The sequence below is a fragment of the Coregonus lavaretus genome (assembly GCF_964263955.1).
Source record: "Coregonus lavaretus genome assembly, chromosome: 27".
Taxonomy (NCBI): Eukaryota; Metazoa; Chordata; class Actinopteri; order Salmoniformes; family Salmonidae; genus Coregonus; species Coregonus lavaretus.
In genome coordinates, this window is record NC_140014.1 from 8,821,226 (window position 1) to 8,846,294 (window position 25,069).

The window sequence follows — 25,069 nt, forward strand, 5'->3', positions numbered from 1 at the left end:
GGGCCGGGCCTACCCGTCACTTTAGAGGTAACTTTCCACTGAGCAGCCTTTCCATAACATAGAGTCAAGTATCTTTCACGCTTTATGTAGGCTATGTTTGTATGTTGTACTGTTAGCTTGGTGGGCTATAGCTCAAAATTATAGGGGGTATGGCAACCACTTCTCCACACATTGACTAACAAATCAAAATGGCTGTTTTACTACGGGGCAGTTGGAAGTGAGTCTTAAATCCAAGCCCGTTTTTGCACAAAGTTGAGTGGAAAAAAAGGGGTGGGGGGGGAGCAAATAAACCAATGAGCTCACCTTCTTTCTGTCTCTCATGGAGCTCTTTCCTCGCACCATGATTTTGCATCCAGTTTCTGCTTCCAGCTGCTTGGCGGTGAGTCCGCGAGGCCCCAGGATTCTGCCCACAAAGTTATACTGCAGAGAGATGGAACAAATATATTATTATACAGGTAGAAAGAGTATTTCACATTTAGACTGCAGTGTAGATAATCAGGCCACAATGAAATAAGTCTACAACTACTTGCATACTATGAATCCTTTGTCATGCGATAGCCTACTTATCTGAATCATGTGATACCTATCGGACTCATAGAATAATTGTTCAAACCCTCAAATGACTCTTAAATTTGGTTGCTTCCTAAGCTTCAGTCCTCTTTTGCTCTGCTCTCTTTCCATAGTGCTCAACATGTGATATCGGTTCATTGCTACCACGACAGCAGATTCCAGACAACAGGTAACCAAGTGTGACCTTTAGGGGCCTCTTTTTCCTGGCCTAATATAAAAACTGAATGAATTCAAGAGCACAGGTACGAGTCTCATGTTCCCGACGGTGCACCCTGCTGCCTTGCCAATATTACGGCATCACACTGGGACTGGGCTCGCCCAAAAAAACAGGCTGAAGAAAATGAATTCTTTCTTGAGGGGAAAATAGAAATGAAACTACTTTCAGGGAATTATGGTGGGGGGAGTGGGCTCTGCTTGACAATTTTCTTATCGAGGCCCTTTCACTCGTGAGTGGCTTTGCGGCTTTGTACCAAAGGGAACGTATTTACAGACGTAATCCTCTCCACTTGAAACTGGCTTCCACTAGGATAAAAGGAACAATGTGTCAAAATAATCCATAACAATATTTTGCCAAAATAAAAAACAGAAGAATGGGGAGAGAAGTGAGGACAGTTGAAAAGGTAAACAAACCGGGCATGTTTACCACATGCACAGTGCCAAGCCGAGAACGTGACGGGTAAGAGATCCATAACTATTCAGAGGGGCATTTATGCGCTCATACAAAATTCCTAGACCTGCTCAATGTTCTTCATTCATATGGCGCAACCTTTGTCAGTTTTATGGTTGGCACACTAAATTGTATTAGGTATGTAAATACATACTCCTGAGTGGCGCAGTGGTCTAAGGCACTGCATCGCAGTGCTAACTGTGCCACTAGAGATCCTGGTTCGAATCCAGGCTCTGTCGCAGCCGGCCGCGACTGGGAGACTCATGGGCGGCGCACAATTGGCCCAGCGTCGTCCAGGGTAGGGGAGGGAATGGCCGGCAGGGATGTAGCTCAGTTGATAGAGCATGGCGTTTGCAACGCCAGGGTTGTGGGTTCGATTCCCACGTGGGGCCAGTATAAAAAAAAAAAATGTATTCACTAACTGTAAGTCGCTCTGGATAAGAGCGTCTGCTAAATGACGTAAAATGTAAATGTAATGAAATCCATGCTTACTAATTACTCAACAAAAATTTAATGATGTCCTCAAGGCCAGCATTTTGCACATATCTGATAGAATGACTTCAACAAAAACAACATCTCTAGGAACAGCCTACTAACAAAGGCCTAACCTTTCCTTACAGCCTGGGCATTTCCTAACTCTGCATAGACAGGCCCTTCGCTTCCCTGTGGATGACGTTACTGTTACTATGGAGCAGGCTAGGCCAACGTCTGTTTGGCGAACTCTAGTCACTAGACTGCCTTAGGCAGCGGAGGAGCGAACTGTCGGTCTGCATCACGCGGGAAGCAGAAGACGACACAAGAGTACTGGCTCCCAGGCACAGTCCCTACCCACGGTCGGCCACCAACGGCCTTCCGCCATCAGCCAGCAGTCTAGCACCACAAGCACACGCTCATAGACGCTCGGAGGCGACAGGAGCAAGGTCCCTAGGTGAAGCATAACCTTTAAAGCTAGCTAGTGCGCCCAAGCTTACTCAGTGTCATAAAATAAGAAAATAGCTAGAGCTAATGTCTTTGACAGTGCAGACTGCATGATAATTCACACAGTCTGTCAGCATGGCTATGGATATTTAAGGTCAGACAAGCTCCGTGTTAATCCAACCCCAGCCAGTGACACAAAGAAAGCTTGCGTGCTATACTATAAAATGACTGCCCAATTACTCTGCTATATGTTTATTTGAAGACATAGCCAGAGAAAACCCACACTAGCAGCTCTAATCCCCATCTGAGGATAGTCTTGGTTATGAAATGAGTTCCTATATTGATACAGAAATATCATTTTACCATGGATCTCTCTGCAACTGCTATCAGGCAGATAGGAAGGAGAAGTGAATTCTCCCTTGCAATGAATATGTTGATGCTGATTGTACATGACAGAGCAGGGGCTTGCTGGAAAGTGGAGGAATTGCTCACTTTGAATACTGGGACAAGACAGTAATTACCGCCACAAGGGGCAGGGCAGGCACCACTTCTCATTGGAGGGTGGGGAGGGGTGCCACTGTCCCCCCCCCCCAAAGTTGAGCCATTTTTTCTAATGGCTTTAAATACACCCCTTTGACATACATGATATGGGTGGTGATAAGAGTGGTTCAAGGACATAGGGTTGTGAAGGGGCTTGGGGGGGGGGATAGATCTATTCTAGTGCGTGGCTAGAGAAGATATGAGGGGGGGGGGGGGGGGTGAGAGTCTTTTTCAGTCTCTGGAGACTGACGCGTGGACAGCAGCCATGGTTGTTGATGGCGACTGTTGTGAACGAGGCAGGGGAGAGCAGGCGTCTGGCTGAGCTGTCCAGGAAAATTCAGTGCGGATCATAAAATGTCAACTAACGCAGTGCCACATCAAACGTCTGAGACAGAAATACGATACTCTCATCACATAATTCAACAGGATAGAGGGGAAAAAAGCAGTTATTCGACAAACGGGGGACTTTATTTCAAACGTGGCAAGTCAACATGTGCAAGAACTGTCCCCATATGGAGTTGCAAACATCCCTCTTTCTAATCACCCCTTATTGTTCATCGTGGAACAGAATGGCTCTATGCTCCAGCAAAGGTTCAACATTTTTCTCAGAGGTGGTAACATTTTGAATTTGTGTCATTTAGCATGCTTATCCAGAGCGATTTACAGTAATGAGTGCATACATGGTATACTGGTCCCCCGTGGGAATCGAACCCACGCTCTACCAAATGAGGTAACCTCCCTCATAAGCCATTGGAATGTATAAAACCATACAAAGCTAAATGTGTGACCAATCATAAAGGTGGTTATAGTTCCAGGACCTCACTACACACCTTTCCTTTCTAAAATAAAGTCAGAGGCGATCCCAGGACATCCGACCATTCTAAACAAAAGACACCTGTGAGTGAGCATGTATGTGTGTGGGGGGAGGGGGGGTCATTGTTGGCCAAAGGTCACGCTATAGGCATCCCCCTGTCCCCTTTAATTGTCAGAAAGAGTCACTTAACTCTGGAGAAGATTTGGTGACATGAAAGGAACGTTTGGCTGTACAACAATCAAACATGGCTAACCAACCATATAAATCAGCATCCATCAATCACTGGAGAGAAACTGATTTAATATTTCCAGCAGTGACTGTACAAATTACTAATTCAGGATATGAACCTCCATCCCGCCACCTCCGCGCCGACCCAAACTCATCCGTATCCCTTTTTGTTTTTATCTGTTGAATGAAATGCATGCATAAGCTATCTATTTATTTTGCAAACTCAACAAGAACTTTGCCGGCTCTCTCGCTCTCTCTCTCTCTGCGGAGGCCGTTCTCAGATCAGCCAATTCCCTTTCCTCATTTAAGGCATTAGGAGATTAGAGACACTGGGACCTTTCGACTACAGTTTTTTTCCCTTCCCGACTTTAATCTCGGTTTCCTCCAGCCCCTGCGAATCGACACGCACACAGCCACCCGAACCCCTCCCTGCCTGGGCCCCCACTTCCGAAGGCCTCCCAGGACGGGGGCTTAGAGTGACATTAAAGGGGCTTTGTTTACCCCCGTTATCGCCACACTGCAGGCGGAGGGGGCCGACCGGGGGCACGGAGAGAAACTCCTTGCCGACGCCCCACTCTTTGCTCTGAAGTTGACTGGCTCCCATGGGCGCCGAAGCAGGGAGCAGGCAGGTTACCGAGGCTCCACCAACAATGTTTTAAGGAAGTATACAATGTGAAAAAGAATTAGAGTAGCATTAGCCAATTGTGTAAATGAGCGAACCTCCCTTTTCATACAGCGAGATGAGCGCAACAGGAATGTCTAAGGCAATGCACAGAGCTGCATCATGTTTCTCAACAAGAACTCAAGACACCCTGGGTTATTGTTCCACATCTCATACATATTGCCCTGTTCCTTTTACCAGGGGAGACGAGAGTATGTGGTCTGTTGGAATACATTTACATTGCAGAACATGTCTACAACCTCTCCCCATGCACTCACTGTAGAGAGCGCTCTCAGCAGCATGACTGGCTGCCTGGCAAACTCACAGAGCAGAAGTGACCTTCAAACCACGCCAGAGGATATCCCCTCCCTCGCTGCTCTCTTAATAACACTCCTTGTACATACAGTGCCCTCCACAATTATTGGCACCCCTGTTTAAGATGTGGTCGAGGACTTCCAAAAACGCTCCTTTTTTTTTTTTTTTTTAAACATAGAACCCAAATGCAAAAAAAGAGAAAAATCCAACCTTTTATTTAAGTACATTACTTTGGTGTAATTTTTTTTTTTTTTAAATCACACATTTAGAAAAAAAAAAACTTGAAATCATGTGTCCCACAATTATTGGCACCCCTGATGTTAATACTTTGTACAACCCCCTTTTGCCAACAAGACAGCACTTAATCTCCTCCTATAACATTTCACAAGATTGGAGAACACAGAGAGAGGGATCTTTGACCATTCTTCTTTGCACAATCTTTCTAGATCATCCAGTGTCCTGGGTCCTCTCTTATGCACTCTCCTCTTTAGCTCGCCCCACAGGTTTTCGATTGGGTTGAGGTCTGGGGACTGAGATGGCCATGGGAGGACCTTGAGTTTGTGACTGCTGAACCATTTTTGTGTAGATTTTGCCACATGTTTTGGATCATTATCCTGCTGAAAGACCCAATGACGACCCATCTTCAGCTTTCTGGCAGAGGCCATCAGGTTTTTATTTAAAATGTCCTGGTAGTTCAAAGCGTTCATAATGCCATGCACCCTAACAAGGTTCCCAGGGCCTTTGGAAGAGAAACAGGCCCACAGCATCACAGATCCTCCACCATACTTCACGGTGGGCATGAGGTGCTTTTCGGCATACTCATCTTTTGTTTTACGCCAGACCCACTTAGAGTGTTTGTTGCCAAAAAGCTCAATCTTAGTCTCATCTGACCAAAGCACACGATCCCAGTTGAAGTCCCAGTGCCGCTTAGCAAACTCCAGACGTTTACGTTTGTGAGTGTTAGTGAGAAAAGGCTTTTTCCTTGCATGCCTCCCAAACAGCTTGTTGGCATGTAGAGAGCGTCTGATGGTTGTTGGAGACTTTGTGACCCCAAGATGCCACTCTTTGATGCAATTCTGTGACAGTGAGCTTAGGACTTTTTTTTACTTCTCTTACCATCCTCCTCACTGTGCGTTGTGGCAAGATAAACTTGGGACCTCTTCCAGCCTTGTTTGTCACTGTTCCAGTTGTTTTAAACTTCTTAATGATTCCTCTGACTGTAGATACGGGCAAGTTAAGGCGAGTGGCTATTTTCTTGTAGCCATTGCCTGACTTATGAAGGTCGACACAAATCTGCCTTACTTGAATGGTGTGTTCTCTTGTCTTTGCCATGTTGACAAATGGGTAAGATAATTAGGCCTCTGTGTCACGTCATATTTATACCCCAGGGAAACAGGAAGTCATGAATTACTAATTAAAAGTTCCTAGATACCCTGACCAACTTTAACAACTACAGAAAAATATATTTAAAAAAAAATCAATTAAAATTTTCAGCGGAAATGTTAGGGGTGCCAATAATTGTGGGACACATGATTTCAAGTTTTTTTTTTTCTAAATGTGTGATTTTTTTTTTTTACCACCAAAGTAATGTACTTAAAAAGGTTGGATTTCTCTTTTTTTGCATTTGGGTTCTGTTGTTTAAAAAAAAAAGGAGAATTTTTGGAAGTCCTCGACCACATCTTAAACAGGGGTGCCAATAATAGTGGAGGGCACTGTAGGAGCCCTACCAAGCAGAGGTCTTGCAGGTAGACAAAACACTATTTGCTCCTTACATATTTGGCAGCACACCACACAGACAGGGCTGTATACTTTCACCTCTACCCCAACAAAGTCCATTCCCACCTGCTGTTCTTTCAGCGTCTGCAGTCCAGACCTTTCTTCCCTGTGCTGCATCACATCCAGACTTCCCTTCTTTGCATTTATGTCTCCCTCCCCCCACTCCATCTCTTCTCTAGCCACGCTGGATCCCTCACTAGAATAAATCAATACTCCCCTCTTACTACAGTACATGCCGTCTCCCAGGTGACTGTTTGGGTTTTATCATTAATTCATCGCCGGCTGAAATGTTAATACTAGCCAGCGTATCATTCAATTAATCCGTTTTCCTCACCTTTGCTATGCGCCATGCCCCGTGGCCCTCCCCTTATCCGTCTGAGAGAGGAGAGGAGGGGGAGAGAGAGCGAGTGTTGGAGCACGGCGCTGCCCATTACTAATTAACCTCCGCCAAGTAATACAGTGCCTGGGCACATGTGGTCGCTTCTCCTTCTCCAACCAAGACCCTGGGTGTGTCACACGTGGCTGGCGCCACCAGGGCTAAGATAGCAAATTAACCCCCTCTGCTCTACCTGGGTAATGTTTAGTAGGGCTTTTGGAGCGTTATCTGAAGTTGTCCAATAACTTTGTTTTCCGTTGTATAATGTTTTGCTATGGTGTGCTTTAATGAACACGACCCTGGGCTAGGGGGACTAGGATGATATTGGTAACTGCACCGGGATAGCAGTTGCGGTGGTCGGAGATTAATTCCCAGAATAAGATTGTATCCTTGGTCTGTAGGGAGGAAAGTAGGGTGGCTGGAGAAGCAAGCGGGAGTAAAAATGTGAGCAGATTCTCGAAATGTTCACATTAAAGCTCACATCTAGCACCTATTCCAGTTGCCTTTGATAGATACATTTGTTTTGGGGGTTTATTTGAGTTCGCAGCGGAGGAAACGGGCTGAGATGCAAAGGGGTGGGTGGGTGGAGGAAAACTGAGGATTGGCGTGGCGCAGAGGGCAAAGTTCATGGACTCTAGTATGCAGAGAGGCTGAAAAATCCCAATAAACTGTTTTTCCCCCCCTTTCTGTTTATCGGAGTGTCGAGTTAAATCAGCATAAGTCAATATCACAAACCCTCTGATGAGGCTGAGTGGAGGCTGAGGGTGTGAGCACGTTGAGTCAGAGCAGAATATGTACTGTACAGACGATACAGCCCAATCTCCCTCAGCAAGTCAGATATTCAAATAAGATTAGTCGGTTGCTTTAATTGGGGTTATACTAAATTCACAGACTGCTTGCGGAGCTAAAAAGGATCAGAACAAATCAAATAAAAATCCTGTCTGTACAAAAAGGCATCTGGGATGCCCCTGAACTGGATTTTCAAACTGTTTTCAGAAGACAAAACCACTGACAGTCAGTCAATGGTATGATTTCTGTATGTAGATTGTCACAGGCAGGCTGGGTGTAAACGGAGCGTGTACGAGTGAAGAAAGTGTGTGCATGAGAGAAGGGCAAGTGGGTAGGGAGTGTGTGTGAGCAGGGAGAAGTGTGTGTGTGTACACACTTATTGTGTGTGTGTGTGACAGTGTGTGTAGCTGCGCACAAGTATGTGTGTAGGCCAAGGGTAAGTGAATGAGTGTGTGCATGCAGATCGCCTTCTGTCAGCAGCAGTCGCTGTGGTGGTTGGGATGCGGCGTGACTCCTGCGTCATGTTTAATCCACGTCACGGTCCCCTTCTCTGATCAACAAACGCTAACCAACTCCAACTGGGCTTCGATCATGTTTGGGCTGTGACGGATCACAGGCTTTTAAGTAGAGTACAGAAATCCTCAATTACCATCTTCATCAGAAACGGCTATCAACTGTAGCTTTTAAAAAGGACCTATTCAAAATCAGTCCCTACCAGCACATCTCATCTCCAGTTCCATTAGTGTGGTGCGTGGCCATGTCTAATGACATGTTTCCCACGGGGGCCCGCTTAATTACTTTCTCTGTGGAGGGACCCGGCCCAGGGTCAGTGTACTAGATCGCCTAAAACCCACTCGCAAACTCTTCTCGGTTCTTTCCCAATTTCTTTACCTCTGACGAGTACTAGCAACGGACATTGTGAAAAGGTAAAACTTCAAGTAAACTTCTAAGTGAAAAATTGAGGCTGGATAGGTCACCTTCAGACCCTATACAACTTCTAAAACAGAGACATTTTATGAACAAAAACCATAAACAAAATACCCAAGAGTCAAAATGGGGGTGAGCATAATTGTACAATCCCACTAGCCCCTGCTGGGTTGTGAAGACCTGCTGGTTGTAGTGAAGACAATGGAGCCGAAATGGCAGTGGGACCTTGACTGATCATTACGGCTGACGGGTAGTGGCACACCAGAGCAGTGCATCACGTGTGACAACAGCTGTCCTGGCAGGGCAGGCTCTAAATGAGACTGCTGCCATTTTCCCATTCTCTTTGCCCTGGTCACCCTGAGTAAAGGACGCCCACTTGTCGCAGCGTTCACCCAATGACTGACACACACACACACAGGTGGGTGTTGCGGCAGGCTTCTTGTCCTGCTGCCAAAAGAGCATGTCCGCAGTGGCCTCTAATTATTGTCCCTAGCAGCGGCGATCGCTGAGTTAAATCAGCTCTGTGCACACGCACACCCACCCTTCCACGGAAACACACACAGAAATTAACTAGATATGACACTGGCACTCTATTTTGCATTATTTCACTCAGGCTCACTCAGAGCCTTTCCCTCCAGCCCACAGAATGATTTATGCTGAACGGGAGCGGTTTTCTTTTGAGGCAGATTAATTGTGACACGTTTGTTTAAAAAAAATGCCATCTTAGACTATTTTTCACGACGCGGTCGCTTAGTGTAAAGTCATTGTTGTTACAGGGAGAGGAGGATGGGGGGGGCACGTGTCATCTCCACAAATAGAAGATGTTAGGAGAATCAAAACAGACACTAGCCATCGGCAACGCTATTTAACAGCGTTTTCATTGCTTTTCATCCGTAATCTGACATTTGGTGGCAGCGGTCTAAACATCTTCAATGACGTCCAATGGGGCATAAATCATAAGAAATCCTACAGAAGATACACAAAAACTGACTAAAGCGAAAGTGACATCCCAAAATAATCGGAGCAAACAGGGAGTAAATAAACATCTTCCGCTTTCAAATGCGTAAATAAGAGCCCAAGGCGATTTTATTTTATTTATTTTTAAACCCCAACGATTTATCAACAAACACTGGAAAAACATTTGAGACGCTCAATTGAAGTCATTTCGCTTCAGAATCCCCGGTAATAACCTGTAAATTAAGACTGGGAGAGGGGGCTGGCACTGCACGCTGATCAAACAGCTGTTACCTTGCCTACAGGCTCCGGTTGCAGCCGCCGCCGTGGAGACGGAGGCCTAATATTGTTTTATTATTACCCACAACAACAACGCCATGACAACAACAGCAGCCCTGGTAGACTACAGTAGCGTTAGGGACGGTCACGCCAGACAGCACATTCTAGTGGGGGAGGGGAGGAGACAAGGCTTATTTGAATACAGATTAATAAAAACAGACCTCATACATCCTATAATTAAATTGTGGTGGGAGGCACAGAATACTTTCTTGTATTGAATCTCAAGACGGCACAATGGACTAACAGTTGTCAACAACTAAATCTTGGCTGGAATCTAGCCTAGTCATTCAATTCTATGCACATCCAAAGCATGATTAGGCAACACACACACCAGCCTGAGGACCTATAGGCAACTGACGGCTCCTTCAAAAAGAGCCCTTTCCAGTTCGACCTGTTTTCCAGACCAGTTGCTCAACAGCCTACGTCCAACAGGGTGTCCCATTTCATAAACTCAGCAGGCAGCCTCAAGCAGCTGGGGGTTAGTCTAGACTACCTCAACCTAGTAAGACTCCCACAATCCCTTCCTCTACACACAACCCATTGGGGATCATCAGGGGTGTGGACGGCAGACATAAAAACAGGGGGAGTAAAGGAACACGGGAGTGAAGTTACTGCATTTGAAGGTCAGAGGAAGAAATGAGAGGGTGAGGGTTTCTGCAGCCCATCCCAGGCTGCAAGGGGGCTAAATTGAATTTAATGGACCATCACTCCTCCTGTCCTATCACGACCTGCAGTCGCCTCCGTGAGTGAAGTGATGCCAGGCTTCGGAAGGTGCCGTGCTGATGACATCAGCAAACATCTCCTCAGGTGTGTGCGAACACACGTACGTACTCGATAGAGCTCTCACACCTCAGCGTGCACATCCCCATGCAAAGGGAATTATAACACGGTCGTCTTGGCAGGACAAGTTATTTTGGTGAAATTGACATGCTGCACTGCAGCAAGGGCCCAAGACAATCTAATTACTTGGTATTATGTCTGGAGTGTGCGACAGGAGGAAAACGGATGAGAGAGAGAAAGATGTAACGAGACAAATGAAGGAGAGAGTGCATGAGGGAAGTGGCAGAAAGAGGGGATGGAAAGGGGAGGAGGGGGGGGAGGGGACAGGTGTGGAAACTGGGGAAGAGGATATGAAAATGGGGAAAGGGAAACAATTGGAGGGGGGGGGGGGGGGGGGGGGGGGGGATAAGGACAGAGAACACCAGGGGGAGGTAAAGATTATAGAGATAAATCTTCAGTGGCAGCTGTGTCATCATGCCAAGAGCTCAATATGTGGACTTGGAAAGCAGAACCATTGTCTTGGGAGCTCGGAGCACTCTACAAGTGCTAGGCTACAGGCTGCATCCCAATTGGCACCCTATTCCCTATACAGTGCACTACCTCGACACATCCTGGAAGAATCTAGCAAATCACTCAAATGTGAGGGGGAGAGAATTCCCCTCGGCTAATAATCATTACAGTATCCTCAGAACAGCGAGGGAACAGCTGGGATTTCTGAATGTGGACCAATTTTGTTTAGACAGGAGACGGAGAGCTCGTCTGGCCTAGGAGAGAAAGTAGGCCCCCCTTTTCCAGGCCCTCGCGTCACAGCTTACCCCACTTCTCTGTTTAGCTGCTAAGCTAACAGCTAGGCTAACACATTTCCACCCTTTCTCTATGAAAGATTAGCATTGGCATGAATATCTACTGACTGGAAAACTAAGTGGTAGTCATAACAAATAATAGCTGGCTACACTCTTTAAGCGTCAGGATATTTGAATATTTCTGCTTTCGTTTGACGTCAGCAGGTGACTAAGGCCATGGCGTTGTTCTGTTGACTACCATCGGTTTAGTTTATGACACACTGAACACGAACAACTAAGTCCTAGGCTACCTAATAAGAGTGACTATAACCCGACGCAGCAATTCGGTTACAGCCAAGATGAATCTCATGTCAGCCTAGACTTTGCCTTGTTTCAATCAGGTCCTCTATAAATAGCCTCAATGACGGTTTAGCCTTTTTTTTTTTACATTTCTATTACGTTACTGCCTTAATGACCTGACTGGTTGGTGAGAGAGTGAGAGAGAGAGAGAGAGAGACAGGGGATGAAGGGAAAGAGAGCGAGAGGGCGTGGTCGAGTAGTGCTCCTCAGACCTCACGGTGACTCATCCTATCCACAAGGGGGAACTCTAATTCATTTAGCCCAGTCCCCGCTGTGCTCTGCGTAAACACATTACACAGCTACGGCTCGCCCAGGAAAACAGGGGGGTGCCGGTACATTGCTGTGTATGCGTGTGTGTTTGAGGCATGTACCACCATTCCAGACGGCTCTCCGGTCCCAAAAGGCAGAGCTGCCATTCAGTCTCCCCACGTCAGCAGGCGTAGGGGTTACAGGCGGTGCCGTCCACCCACTCCTATAGCGCCATGTGACATAGAACCCAGGGGTATGCCATGTGACACAGAACCCAGGGGTACGCCTTGTATGCAGGTACCCATTAAACCCAAGGTGAACATGTACACGCACTGTGAACGTGTGTGATCGTAAGTCTGGATGATGGTGAGACATTAGCATGTCACGGCAGCCAGTTTTCCTAGAAGAAGCCATTCGATTTAGGAGGATGGACTGAGGGCTTTGGGAATCTTATTTAGGGCTGTAGTAGGGCCTGGATATTAGGCTAAGCCAGGGAGGTGTGTAGGGCCTCGCGAGACTAGAGGGAAGGCTGGGTTGGAACAGGCTGGGGTTGGGGTGCGGGAAGAGTGGGTCCCTTTATCAGCTCTGTCAGGGGGAAAATGCATTTCACGCCTGGCTGGGCCCCTCCGCTGCTGTCCCTCCCCCTCCTCCAACCCCGTCGCCCGCCCTCCCCCCCCAGTCGCTCGGATTAGGAAGAGAAATGTTGCTCCTGGAGATGTGACACGGGCATCCTTCTGTGCCGCCCCACTCGCCAAACTCCTCACACAGTCATTGTACGCACAAGCACACTTCAACATCTTCACCATGGCCCTCAACCCCCCACTGTCCCAAAGCCATGACTCCCCTGACGCCTGCAGCTAGAGTAACAGTAACAGTCTGCTCCTATCCAGGCCTCTGTCGGTCTTTGCAGTGCCCTCTATCCAGCTATAACCTTCCTCTCCACCCAGTCCAGCCTCAATGCTGGACGCTGCCAGGGGCTATTCAGGGAGTCGAGTGGTAAGCCGTCCATTTTCTACTTCCTGTGTATTTTTAGAAAAGGTAGTTTAACACCACCCCCCTCCTCCGCTCCCTTCTTTCTCCACCTGCCCTCTTCCCGTTTGGGTAACTAAGTCGTAAACAGCTGGGAGTGTCGTTTTCTGTTTGGAGACAGCTCATTTAGCCTGGCGGCTGCAGAGTAGAATTCCCCTTTAATGATGCCGCAACATCCAATAGAACAGGCTACTGGTGGAGTGAATATTTAGCATTTGAATAGTTTTCAATGCTATTCCATGAAGTAAATCCATGCTCTTCTGCGAGGCAAAGTAGCATTCCATGCTCTTCTGCGAGGCAAAGTAGCATTCCATGCTCTTCTGCGAGGCAAAGTAGCATTCCATGCTCTTCTGCGAGGCAAAGTAGCATTCCATGCTCTTCTGTGTAATTACGAGGGATAGTAGGAAGTTATAGTTGGGAGAAAATAGGGACCGAGAGAGAGAGGGCTCCTTTGTCCTTCAGTGACTATAAACTGCCATTAACCCGGATTCCTCCTCCCCACCCCCCCCCCTACATGTGGGATATGGAGGGAGAGAGCCACCAGAGAGAAAGGGTTCAAGGATATCCCTCTCCTTGATTTACTAGGTACATTGGGGGCTATTTGTTTGAGTGGGGCTATCAAGCCGCTGATGCCTTGTCACTACAGTCATGGGCAAGGTGAACGCAGAGGTGGCGGTGGAGACAACTGATGGGGCTAAATCCAAAATGGTGTGTGTACAAGTAGCCTACGAGTGCTTGTGTAGTGTGTGTGTGTGTGTGTGTGTGTGTGTGTGTGTGACATCACTTACGTCAGGGTAGTCTTTTACAGGCACAAAGAGCTTCTCCTGCAGGTGAATGATGGGTCCCATGGCCTCGGGTAAATCCAGAGGGTGTTTCTCTACCAGGCCGTTCGCTGTGTCATTGTACATTTCCTTCCTCACTCTGTTGATCTCTGAAAGACACAAGCAACACACTGTTAGAGGATTGTATGCAGAACAACAAAAAACTAAGGCTATGGACAATAGTCGACACAAGACAATAGAACTAGACAACAATAAAACGAATCGGTCCCGAAGCAGAGCGAAACGGGACGGTGCTATCAGAACTCGTTTTCATTTTCCACTGCACAACGTTTGGAAATGTTTCACTACGGCGTATGCTAACGAATACGACCCATCGCTGTGTGTTCGATCTAACCATTGAGGATGTGTTGTAATTGACTGATTCGATGAGAGGTCTAGGGAGTTGTGGTGTGTGAGGGGTTAAAGCTAGCTCAGACAGCATGTCTGGTGGTCCGTGGTGGCTGGTCTAGTGAAATAGTGTGTTTGAGGGGGCAGCAGCAGAGGGGGAATAGGAGAGTGAGAGAGAGCCAAATCGTTCAGGGGGAGATATGCCTTCAGTTTAGATCAGCCTGTCCGATAAAACAAATAGACCAAAGGCAGAGACCGACACACATTTCCACAGTCACACACACACGTGATATTACAGCCTACATAGTGCCACCAAAACACTCATGCACAAATGTACAGTTTTCAGGCAAATACAGCCTAAAAAATACAAATACTAGAACCCCATATACCAAGTCTCACACGCACACACAGCTGAGGCATGCAGTCAGTGTGTCTCCAGGGGGGTATGTTGAGACAAGGGATTCATTCATGATGTTCAGTTGTGCCAGATGAGGCAGGGCAGAACGGTGTTCTGTAGCCCAAACACACATTAACTACAGGATGGACAACCATTGGTCACGCTGCTTCCCACTCTCCCTACATCCCAGACACACACACACACACACAACTCCACTAGGCCCCTTAAACCATGAAAATGTACTCCTCAACCACCAGTTGATGTTCACAAACCATCCCTCAACCAAAGTGCCTGTTATGTTCGAGCCTGGTCCTGACAAATTAGCTAGGCCCATGTCCTCCTTCAGAATTTAGCCCCTCCCTTATGCGGACCACACTGCATTTCAGTAAATGTTTAGCTTTCACTGCATTCCTTCTAATTTGATTGAGGTAAAAACCCAAACTGCACATTTGTAGGAGGTTTAGCCAAAAACTGTGGATCGGAGAGAGTTCATTTCAGACTATTGGCGGGGGGAGAGACATGTGACTCCAACAGGAGATCACAACAACTACCGAGGCGGAGGGAACAGCAGCCATCTGAGGGAGAGTGGTGGAAGGCAACCTGGGGTGGGCCTCAAAAGGCAATCATTCTATTAAAGCCTCCGCATCATAGTCCTAGACATCAATACCCGACAGGGGAGGGAAAAATCACCTCTACAGCCCAAAGTAACCCTGAACGCTAACACCAAATGCCACGGTCCCTCAAGTGCTGTAGCACCACCCAGAGCAATGGGGCTTGTAAAGAGAGGGTGTTAAAAACATACGTAGAGGATCTGAGGATGACAAAAAAAAGAGAAGTGGATGTTGAAAGGGATTTGCTGCCCATAGAAAAACGGTAGTGTTTTATTTTAGAAGTATTGACAGGCCGCATGGTCGATGAGGTTTAACACACATCTTCCCACACACTACTGAATGTGGCAAGGCACATCTGGCAAGCAGCTCGGGAGAACATCTATAGTGGGAAGCACCTGGGGGACGGGCGCATAGGGAGGGGCTGGACACACACACACACACACACACACACGTAACCCAACCCTCCATTACCACAAACGTCATTCCTCCATACCGTAAAGAGTCACTGAGCATGCAGGCCCAGGGCAGACCGCTGAGATGACATACAATTGAAGTCGGAAGTTTACATACACCTTAGCCAAATACATTTAAACTCAGATTTTCACAATTCCTGGCATTTAATCCTAGTAAAAATTCCCTGTCTTAGGTCAGTTAGGATCACCACTTTATTTTAAGAATGTGAAATATCAGAATAATCGTAGAGATAATGATTTATTTCAGCTTTTATTTCTTTCATCACATTCCCAGTGGGTCAGAAGTTTACATACCAAATACTACTTGAGTGTAGCATTGCCTTTAAATTGTTTAACTTGGGTCAAACGTTTCGGGTAGCCTTCCACAAGCTTCCCACAATAAGTTGGGTGAAATTTGGCCCATTCCTCCACACAGAGCTGGTGTAACTGAGTCAGGTTTGTAGGCCTCCTTGCTTGCACACGCTTTTTCAGTTCTGCCCACAAATGTTCTATAGGATTGAGGTCAGAGCTTTGTGATGGCCACTCCAATACCTTGACTTTGTTGTCCTTAAGCCATTTTGCCACAACTTTGGAAGCATGCTTGGGGTCATTGTCCATTTGGAAGACCCAGTTGCGACCAAGCTTTAACTTCCTGACTGATGTCTTGAGATGTTGCTTCAACATATCCACATAATTTTCCTTCCTCATGATGCCATCTATTTTGTGAAGTGCACCAGTCCCTCCTGGAGCAAAGCACCCCCACAGCATGATGCTGCCACCCCCGTGCTTCACGGTTGGGATGGTGTACTCCGGCTTGCAAGCCTTCCCCTTTTTCCTCCAAACATAACGATGGTCATTATGGCCAAACAGTTCTACTTTTGTTTAATCAGACAAGAGGACATTTCTCCAAGAAGTACGATCTTTGTCCCCATGTGCAGTTGCAAACCGTAGTCTGGCCTTTTTATGGTGGTTTTGGAGCAGTGGCTTCTTCCTTATATCGACTTCAACTGTAAGTCCTCCCCATTAGGGTGACTTCATGACAAATCTATTCATCTGTCAATCTATGAATGAATAGTGGGGTGGGGAGTGCAGGCAATACCTCTACGTGGCTAGGTCCTTCCCTGGATAAAGGACTGAAAGCTTCTTAGGCCAGGCCAAATCAGTTAGTAGTTTAACGTTGAACAATGACATTTTTTGGCCTGGCCTTAGTTGAACTATGCAATTCTCACAGATCTGTTTGAGTAGAGAAGAGAGATCGTTGGCACCAAATGGAAGAAGACTGACAATCAGGGAGGGACTTAAATGAATTTGTCCAATAAGAAAGGTGCATTATTATTTTTTAGTCGCTGTAAAACGTTTGGCTAGGGTGTAACCTAATGAATTTGGCCAGGCTGGGACAACGGGGAAGACCTTGGTTGGCTAGTGTGGCCGTATGGTCACAGAGCTCAGTGGTGGTGAAGTGCTAAAAAGGTAAGCTGTGGAGCGGCAGTGCACACTGCCTAGAATTTAAAGAGATTGTGTGTGTGTCAGTTTCAGCGAGAATGAGTGTGCAGGCTCAAGCCTCCCAGGGAGGGATTCGTAGGAGGGCGGCCAGGCACCAAGGTTCATCAGGTTTCCAAGCCTTAGAATCTTGCAACCCGGCCAACAACTTGTAACGTTTCTCCCTTTACTCTGACAAGCACGTTCTCTTATCAAAAGGCTCTACTCGACCCCCCCCCCCCTCGTACTCCCCTCCTTGGCCCAATTCCATTTCCTCCTGCTAAAATGTCACATTAACATAAAGAGGCCGGGCCATCAGCCTGAGAGGCGAGACATTTGACAACGTCTAATTTCACCGGCGTCAAAATCCTCACACCAAGTCTTTTCTCGACCGCTGGGCTAACCTAAAAATTACCCCCTTCCTGGGCGCTTGCGATTAAATAATTTGTCTTTGTCCACCGGTGACGTGCGGCTAGTCAAAAAAGGTAGAGGAGACGGTGTAAGGATTATTCAGTCGAAATGGAGAAAGGAAAGGATAAAGTACAGCTGGAAAACTTGGGCAGTAACAGTAGAACTCTGGAAGATTCTCCAGTGCTGTTTGAAGCACACAAACACAGACTAGCTAGCAGGGTGCCATCGGAAACTACTTTGTTAGCGTAGAGGTTCTAACTATTCCTGAGGAGACTAAGAACTGGAGAGGATAATGGCATGGCAGTCGACGTATCACCTCTGTGTGTGTGTGTGAGAGGTTAAATGAGGTAGTAATAGATCCCCTGGCCTCCCTTCAACCACCCCACTCAGCTTAATTTTTAGTGTTTCAAAATGCCAGAGTCTGCATTCGGTCTGCTGCTCACATACCGAATCGCCAGGTCTGCCTATTGCATAACACACAGAATTGAACCATCTGCTCTCGACTACTGATATGACGTAAACAAAATAAAACTGTCGACCTTGAGTGGCTGGAGGAGGACAGTCACAGTGAAGGAGAGTGAGAGATGGAGAGCGAGCACTGGGCTGAAAGAGACAGAACATACACACAGCGTTTGACGAGACACTTCACTGCTTCCAAAACACCCTTGGCTCAGAACGGTCTCATCTCTCTCCCTCTACCTTCTAGTTTCTGCACTTTTGTTCTCCCATTCAGTGCCAAGAAAATGTCACACTCCCAAGTCTCAGAGCACAGGCCGCTCTCCTTGAGCTATGATAAAGACTGGATTTCTACTGTTATGGGGGAGGAAAATAAGATTTGAGAACTAGGCCAGTGAGAAAGAGGAGGTTCAACGGCATTAGGATAGGGCCATTTAGAATGAGAGCATACAGACAACTAGGCTTGGGTGGTATCCAGATTGTCATACCTTCATACCGACCTTGTGCCATACTGGGACATTCGGTAATACCAGCACTGAACACAAGGGGCACCGTTTCCAACCCCCACTGATGCTCTGTAATCAAAAGGTTTGCAAGGCTAACAAGTACAATTCCATAGAGAATGCTAACTAAATGCTAACGAGCACATTGTGAACAGTCGTACAGTTTGACCTAAAACTATACAAGTAACTAAAAAAATGCTACACCGTTTGCTGCAGTCACAAAACAAATATTAGCCAGCAAGGCTCTTGATCCAGGAGGAGATTGTGGTTACCAAGCAAATGCTTGATTTTGGAAGAAGCTAACCACTTAGCTAACTGGCTATTAAATTAGCAAAGCAAATGCACAACTACAGAGCATTTAGCACAATTTAGACAGATATCTTAACTATTAAGTTAATTAACTGGCAAACATTTAGTTGCGAATTTCATACTGCAATTAGATCACCTGGAGCATGCTGCACAAGTGAGTGACTTACAAGGCTCCGGTCTCTCTTCGTTGTGTGCTTGTAAACAAACACCACATGACATGTGACTGGAGACTACCGTAAGCTTCACAATAATGTCACAGCTGAAGTGAAGAACGCAACTGTTCTTTTTCTAAGACATTGCACAAGTTAACTGCAGGTATTTACTTAAAAAGTAGCTACAAATATTCAAAATGTACTAAAAACTAGTTAACGATATTGAAAAACCATATCGTGGCTTTTTCCAAATACCCCAGTATACGGTATACCGCTCAAGCCTACTGACATCATTGACTTTAGCTCGGCTCATGCTTGACCGTCAATACTGTGACATCAATAACTAGGCCTTCATATCCCAACCCTGTTTTCAAGCACATTCCCGAGTAGGCCAACACAGAATTGTTCAACCAAAGGCAAAAATCCAGACAGACTAGAAACGGGCCTAAATCAAGTCCTTGGTCTGGCTGCCTTCCTTTCAACTCTCTCTTCTGTAACATTGAGCCATAGAAATAGCCTACATAACAGAGCAAGTACAGTATCCATCTCTATGAATGGATTCAACTAGATAATTTCTTATGAGGAGATGGAGGGGGCTGTGTAGAACGTGAGATGTTGGACTCTGATCAGTCTATGAGGTGGCATGGACCACATAGGCCTATAGAGAAAGGGCGCAAAGTAATCTTTCTTCAATATCATGTAAGGGTATGGGGGCTGCAGTAGTGCTATAGTGCTAACCCGTGTACTATGTAGAGAGTGACAACACATGACAGGCACACACCTGAAGGGGAAAAATCTCTATAGCTGGCTTGCCACACGCTCAACATTCTCTGGACAACTACTACTCCTCTTCCAAAATCCCCTCTTAGTCAGAGCTAATGCTTTTCTCCCCATGCAGTCTGGGTCCTAGCAGGCCAATTCCTCACGTCAGCCCGAGCTAAATCAACAGTAAGAGATCAAATTCTCACCCACACACGAACCTACACCCCAGGGGTGCACAGCCAGGAAAAGTAGGCTTTTACTAAAGGGAAAAAGGAGGAATAAAAATAGAATGGCCATCTTATTTTATGTGATCTGACAGAGCGTGTGCATTTCTGAGCAGACTGCGGCATCAAGTGTTCTTATTTATCTACTCTCTGTAAACAATCTAGTAGTAGTAGTAGTAGTAGTAATAGTAGTAGTGACTCAGGAGTACAGGAGGATTCAGTCACGGAAAGCTTAAGGAGAACAAGAAAGAGCGAGAGATTGAAGGAACATTTTCTTTGGAGAGGTACAAAGATGACTTAGGGCTGCAGTCAAAAACACACCATTTTACAGTCGCAACTGCAAAGAGTCATGGGTCTCCAATTGCCCTAGAAAGGAACCGGTGGAAACAGCAGAGGGGAATAATCTAATCAGGTTGAAGGGCAGAGAGCGGCGATCTAAACAAGATCCGAGGTCTGGGACAATGGATCATTAAGTCAGTCTAAAAATAAAAAAAGCGTTCCGTCGTGACATTTTAACTGCTTTGTCCTCTAACCTGCTGCAGCTCTCTGAAATAGGCTTTCCTCTTGACCACCCTGAGGCCTTATGTCGGGGAATAACGTGTGTGTGTGTGTCAGCACACCAGACAACAGGATAGGAAAGAACAGGGACAGGTGAACGTCAAGCCATAACCAGGTAGGGATCCAGTCCACCACCATAATGCTGTTCTCCATCCCATGATGTCAGATGAGGAGGAAAGATAAAAAGGGAGAAAGAGGGGTAAGGAGGATGGACGACCGCTATAAAAATACACACCCTCGGTGGTGGTGGAGAAGAGCCTTCGCTAAGGTACAAGTTTTTCCACTTTGAAGCGGCGCATTTTAGCCATCACAAAGCACAGCAGTGAACGGATTTGGGCTTAATGCATTCCCTTCCCTTTATTCAGTTCCCAGACGCCTTTATCCAAAGTGACACTCGACTTCAACAGTTAAGGCTTTGAGGCGGAAGGTATGAGCAATGGCTCTTAAAAAAGGTGAACAAAAATCTAGTATGCGGGCGATTGAGCCATGAAAACGTATGCATTTCTGCACTTAATCGCAGACCCACAGCAGTCTCGACGATTAAAACCCTTGCGTTTCAGTGTCAGTTTTCCTCTATAATCTGAGTTTTAGCGGCCAAGATGTGCATGGACCAGTGAGACGGATGATGACTGTGGCAAATGCTACGCAAGCCTCAATATTCTCAGGGTCCGATGTAATTGCTGGGCTAAAACAAAATGAAAGCACTAAACTGCCAGTGAAAGGAATGACACTGCAGTTTCCTGGGCCAGCCAGTGAGAGATTTACGTTTTCAGGACTCTGCTAAGCAGTCAGAGTAAAAACCTCCAGCGCCAGTACTTTGAGCAGATAGGCTACTCAATAAACGACTGGAGTAACAAGGCCTCTCAATCCTCCTCGCCTCCATCTGTCCGCTTTTCTCTTGGGCCTGATGTGAGCCAAGGCAGAAGAAATACAACCGCACAAATTGGGTTTGGTCGTTCGATGCTTTACAGTACTTCCTAAACACAGTGGGCTGCATAAATTGGACAGGGACAAAGCGTAAGCCTGCCTGGAGTATAGAACACACACGTCCGAAATGCAGCACGTTCTGCTTGATGATAGTCAATAATGAGCGGGTGCTGAGCTGCTTCTGTAATGGTAGAAAAAGGATACCGAAACGAGGACTGTTACGTGTGCTGTGCAGGTCCTATGTGGATCATTTCCACCACCTCCCAAAACATTTATAAAAATACTATTATAATAAACACTTGAGAAGAGGGGTGAATCGCCTCGGTGCAGAAACTGTGCAAATAACCAGGAAAAAGTAGACCCTTTACCAGTATCAAGACTTTTAGCCAAACTTGACTGTTTGAGATGCTCGTCTTTCCCGTTGAGAAAAAAAAAAAAAAAAAAAGTACATCATTTCCCTCTGATCGCTACCAACTTCATCTTCCCTGCCTGCTAGTTGAAGCATTCCGGCAGTTAGCCAGGGATTGGATAGATTTCAGTGTGTTGGTGTGCTGATGGAAGCCAACACAATTGTTGCCAAAGAGCCATTCTTTATTAGTAATCACAGTGCTTCTGAGGTTCCCGGCGCTAGCGGCCGAAAATAGGACAAACTTGGCTTAATGTGCCTCTTGGAGGCGGAATGACGACTCCAATAGGATGTGTCATAGCTGGTCAGCGTGACAATTAGACAATGAAAACAGACATGCACACGGGAGGACTAGTGAAATACACAGTTATGCATTTGGGTACCACAGCTTTGGCGAATCTCTGGGTCCGTGTAAAGCGCCACAGACCAAAGCAGGCCGTTGCAGTCATTATTTCCTATCCTGTTGGCAAGAAATGAATGGGCAGCGAGATGGAAATTCGGCGTGGCTGTGGAAGTGACTGGACAGCCAGTGAGTAGGAAAAGGTAGGCCTGACTCAACTGACTAAAGAACTGAAGTGCTAATTTAGCAATATTGCTAGCCAACATCTCAGCCAATGATTGTCGCAAGGGAGGAGCTTTGCCCAGATCTCAAATTCTTGAAAAAAAAGTAACACCTGAACATCTGTGAGCATTCCCAAAGACAAGCTCTCCTCCCAGTACCAAAGCCTCCTACCCATTACCAGATCTGAAAACTAAGACCTTGGGATCTCTGCAGAGCCATTAAGCCCTGCGACTAAAATTAGAACAGGGGATCACCACATGTGGAACTGCTTTATGGGTCTGGGTGCGAATGGGGATATGGTATCAGCTCAATGAGGCATGGGAGTGCTTGTTTCCTGCACAGGGAGAGATCTGCTGTTGGAGGGCAGCAGACTCACAAGGAGGGCCCGGCTCAATGCAGAGCCGTAATGGCCTCCATCTTTAATGGCCGCCGCGGGGGGCAGGCTCTCAGTACTCTCCACGTGGAGGTACTTTAGGAAGACACCCCCCAGGGTGCTCACTCGCCATGTCGTCCTCAGCACTACAAGCCGGCGACACTGGGTAATGGAAAATAACACACACATACGCTGCCCTTGACGTCACCATTGGATCCCTCCCATTGGCAACCACATGCCAACATTCATGTAGCATAACAGTGTAAGGAGAAAAGGTAGAGCTTGATGCCAATGATTCACTCAGCAAGTCCTGCAAATGATGGAATTCACCAACTAGTCATTCTAAAGCACCCAAATGCAACCACCTCTTTAAAAACAAAATAAAGATACATATTTTATTGCTGCTTTGCTACCATCAAAAAGAGGGTAGGATATGTAGAGTTAAATTGGAAAGTGCTTTGAGGTGAGAGATGACTTAAAATGTTATCATTCATCTTTGGGGATACTTTTTGGAAATGAAGACATTCCCAAACCAGGCCTACATTTGGCTGCTGTGTTAAGAGGGAAACTCCACCCTTTAGCAGCATAACAAGAGAGCCAACACAGACAGCTCTGTAGAGATGCAAACTTGTAAAAGATTGCAGAGACGTGACAGACTTTTTTTTTTTTTTTTTTTTTTTTTTTTAATGGGGTATTAATCTCACACATCCCTTTTATTCTCAGATTTCAAGGGCGCTCATGTCAGACTTCACCTACCACGGAATTTGTGAGCACAAACAAACCCAAGACCTGTGCTCGACTCTCCAGACTAACTCCCTTTGTTTATGTTAACCCACTTCCATAGCGTGTCGGCTGATCCAGCAGGAGAAGCAAGCACCACCCACCTTCCCTCATTCAGTCTGGCCCTTAGGCGCACACCCACACACCAAAACATTGGGTGACTGCTTTAGAGGAGAATACAATGCTCTAAGTATGCTAGGATGAGAGTTAATGAGAGGGGGGTGAATAACAGGAAAGGACCAGGATGTTGGGCTGATTATGTGTCTGTTGAGGGGAACAGAGGCAGACAGAGGCCATGGCCACATTGTTTTCACTGGAAGGCCTGTAACGATGGCCTCAGAGGAAGCCTTTCCTGTCGGTGCTTGCCGGGGCAGAGTAGCAGGCTGAAAACAAACTTGGGCGACACAAACACACACAGGAAGCCAGCATTACCCCCTTCGCCACGCCACAATGACAGGAAAAGTCCAGCTGTCAGAAGAGGAAGGAATGTGCTAAGAAAAGATAAGCCCTGTCCGGCTTCCTCCCCAAACCTGAACCGCCCACATAACATCCTAGGGGGGGGAGGGGGGGGTTCTTATGCCGTCCTGTCACTCAGATGGCTAATTATTCCCAACTCAGAAAAAAAACTAGACCTCCCCCGTAACCCATCCTTCATTCTCCCCTATATCGAAAGACGCTTGCACCTTGCAGTCTTACAAACCACCTTCACAAAGGCAGCACAATGGCTAAAATTAATTTGATCAAAAAGGGCAGAGCAGGGCAAGTATTGTCACCATGTCGATAGGGCTTTTTTCATAGGGCCGGGCAAAAGCAATCTTATCTGTGCCTTTCCAATTGGCTGTCGTTCGTCGAGCGGTCAGTAAGCAGGCCTTGTGACTCACTGGGATGGTGAAGGGGAGAGGAGCATCTCCTTTATCTGTGTGATGTTCATCATCGCATCCTCCATTGGTGGGTAGGGTAAGAGACGAGGAAGCATAACAGCATTCGTTTGGCTTTAATTAGCAGGAAATGAGGTCATGCCATGACAGGGAGCGTTTACACTAGGGCCAGGGGGTAGGGCTGGAGAGAAACAGACTAAATGCCTGTAGTGACATTGTAATGGCCGTGATATATAATATGTGATGATGCCTCGGGCATGGAGCACCTAGACAACAACCGAGGGCTCTGTTCGTAACGAGAAAATTTCAACACGAAGTCACATGCGAGTTAATGTTCACTTCGCACACAGAATAACATGCTGCGTGCTAGGAGGTGACATCACTGTGCAGCTCTCTGGTTGAACCTGCCAAAACGTGTTGCTCAACAGCGGCTGTATATGATCAGGCTGTGGTGACGGGGATTGTGGGAAGGAAAACCAGCCTCAGATCTTTGCCTGGCCATCCCCTAGTAAGCAAAACTACCAGTTCGTGTTGACGCTGAAACACGAGGCAGTCATCAGGTTTTGGAAAGGGCTGGCAGAAGTGG

General features: G+C 46.6%; 1 protein-coding gene across 4 annotated transcripts in view; it reads right to left on the minus strand.

Annotated features, from left to right (window-relative positions):
• qkia (QKI, KH domain containing, RNA binding a) overlaps positions 1 to 25,069 on the minus strand; it is an 88,141-nt gene that overhangs the window by 49,130 nt on the left and 13,942 nt on the right. For all 4 annotated transcript variants that reach the window (XM_084144394.1, XM_084144393.1, XM_084144396.1 and 1 more), the window contains exons 2-3: positions 13,863 to 14,005; positions 304 to 420 (exon numbers count right to left, since the gene is read on the minus strand). In XM_084144394.1, coding sequence (XP_084000520.1) covers positions 304 to 420; positions 13,863 to 14,005 — 260 coding nt within the window. The remainder of the gene's footprint in view (positions 1 to 303; positions 421 to 13,862; positions 14,006 to 25,069) is intronic.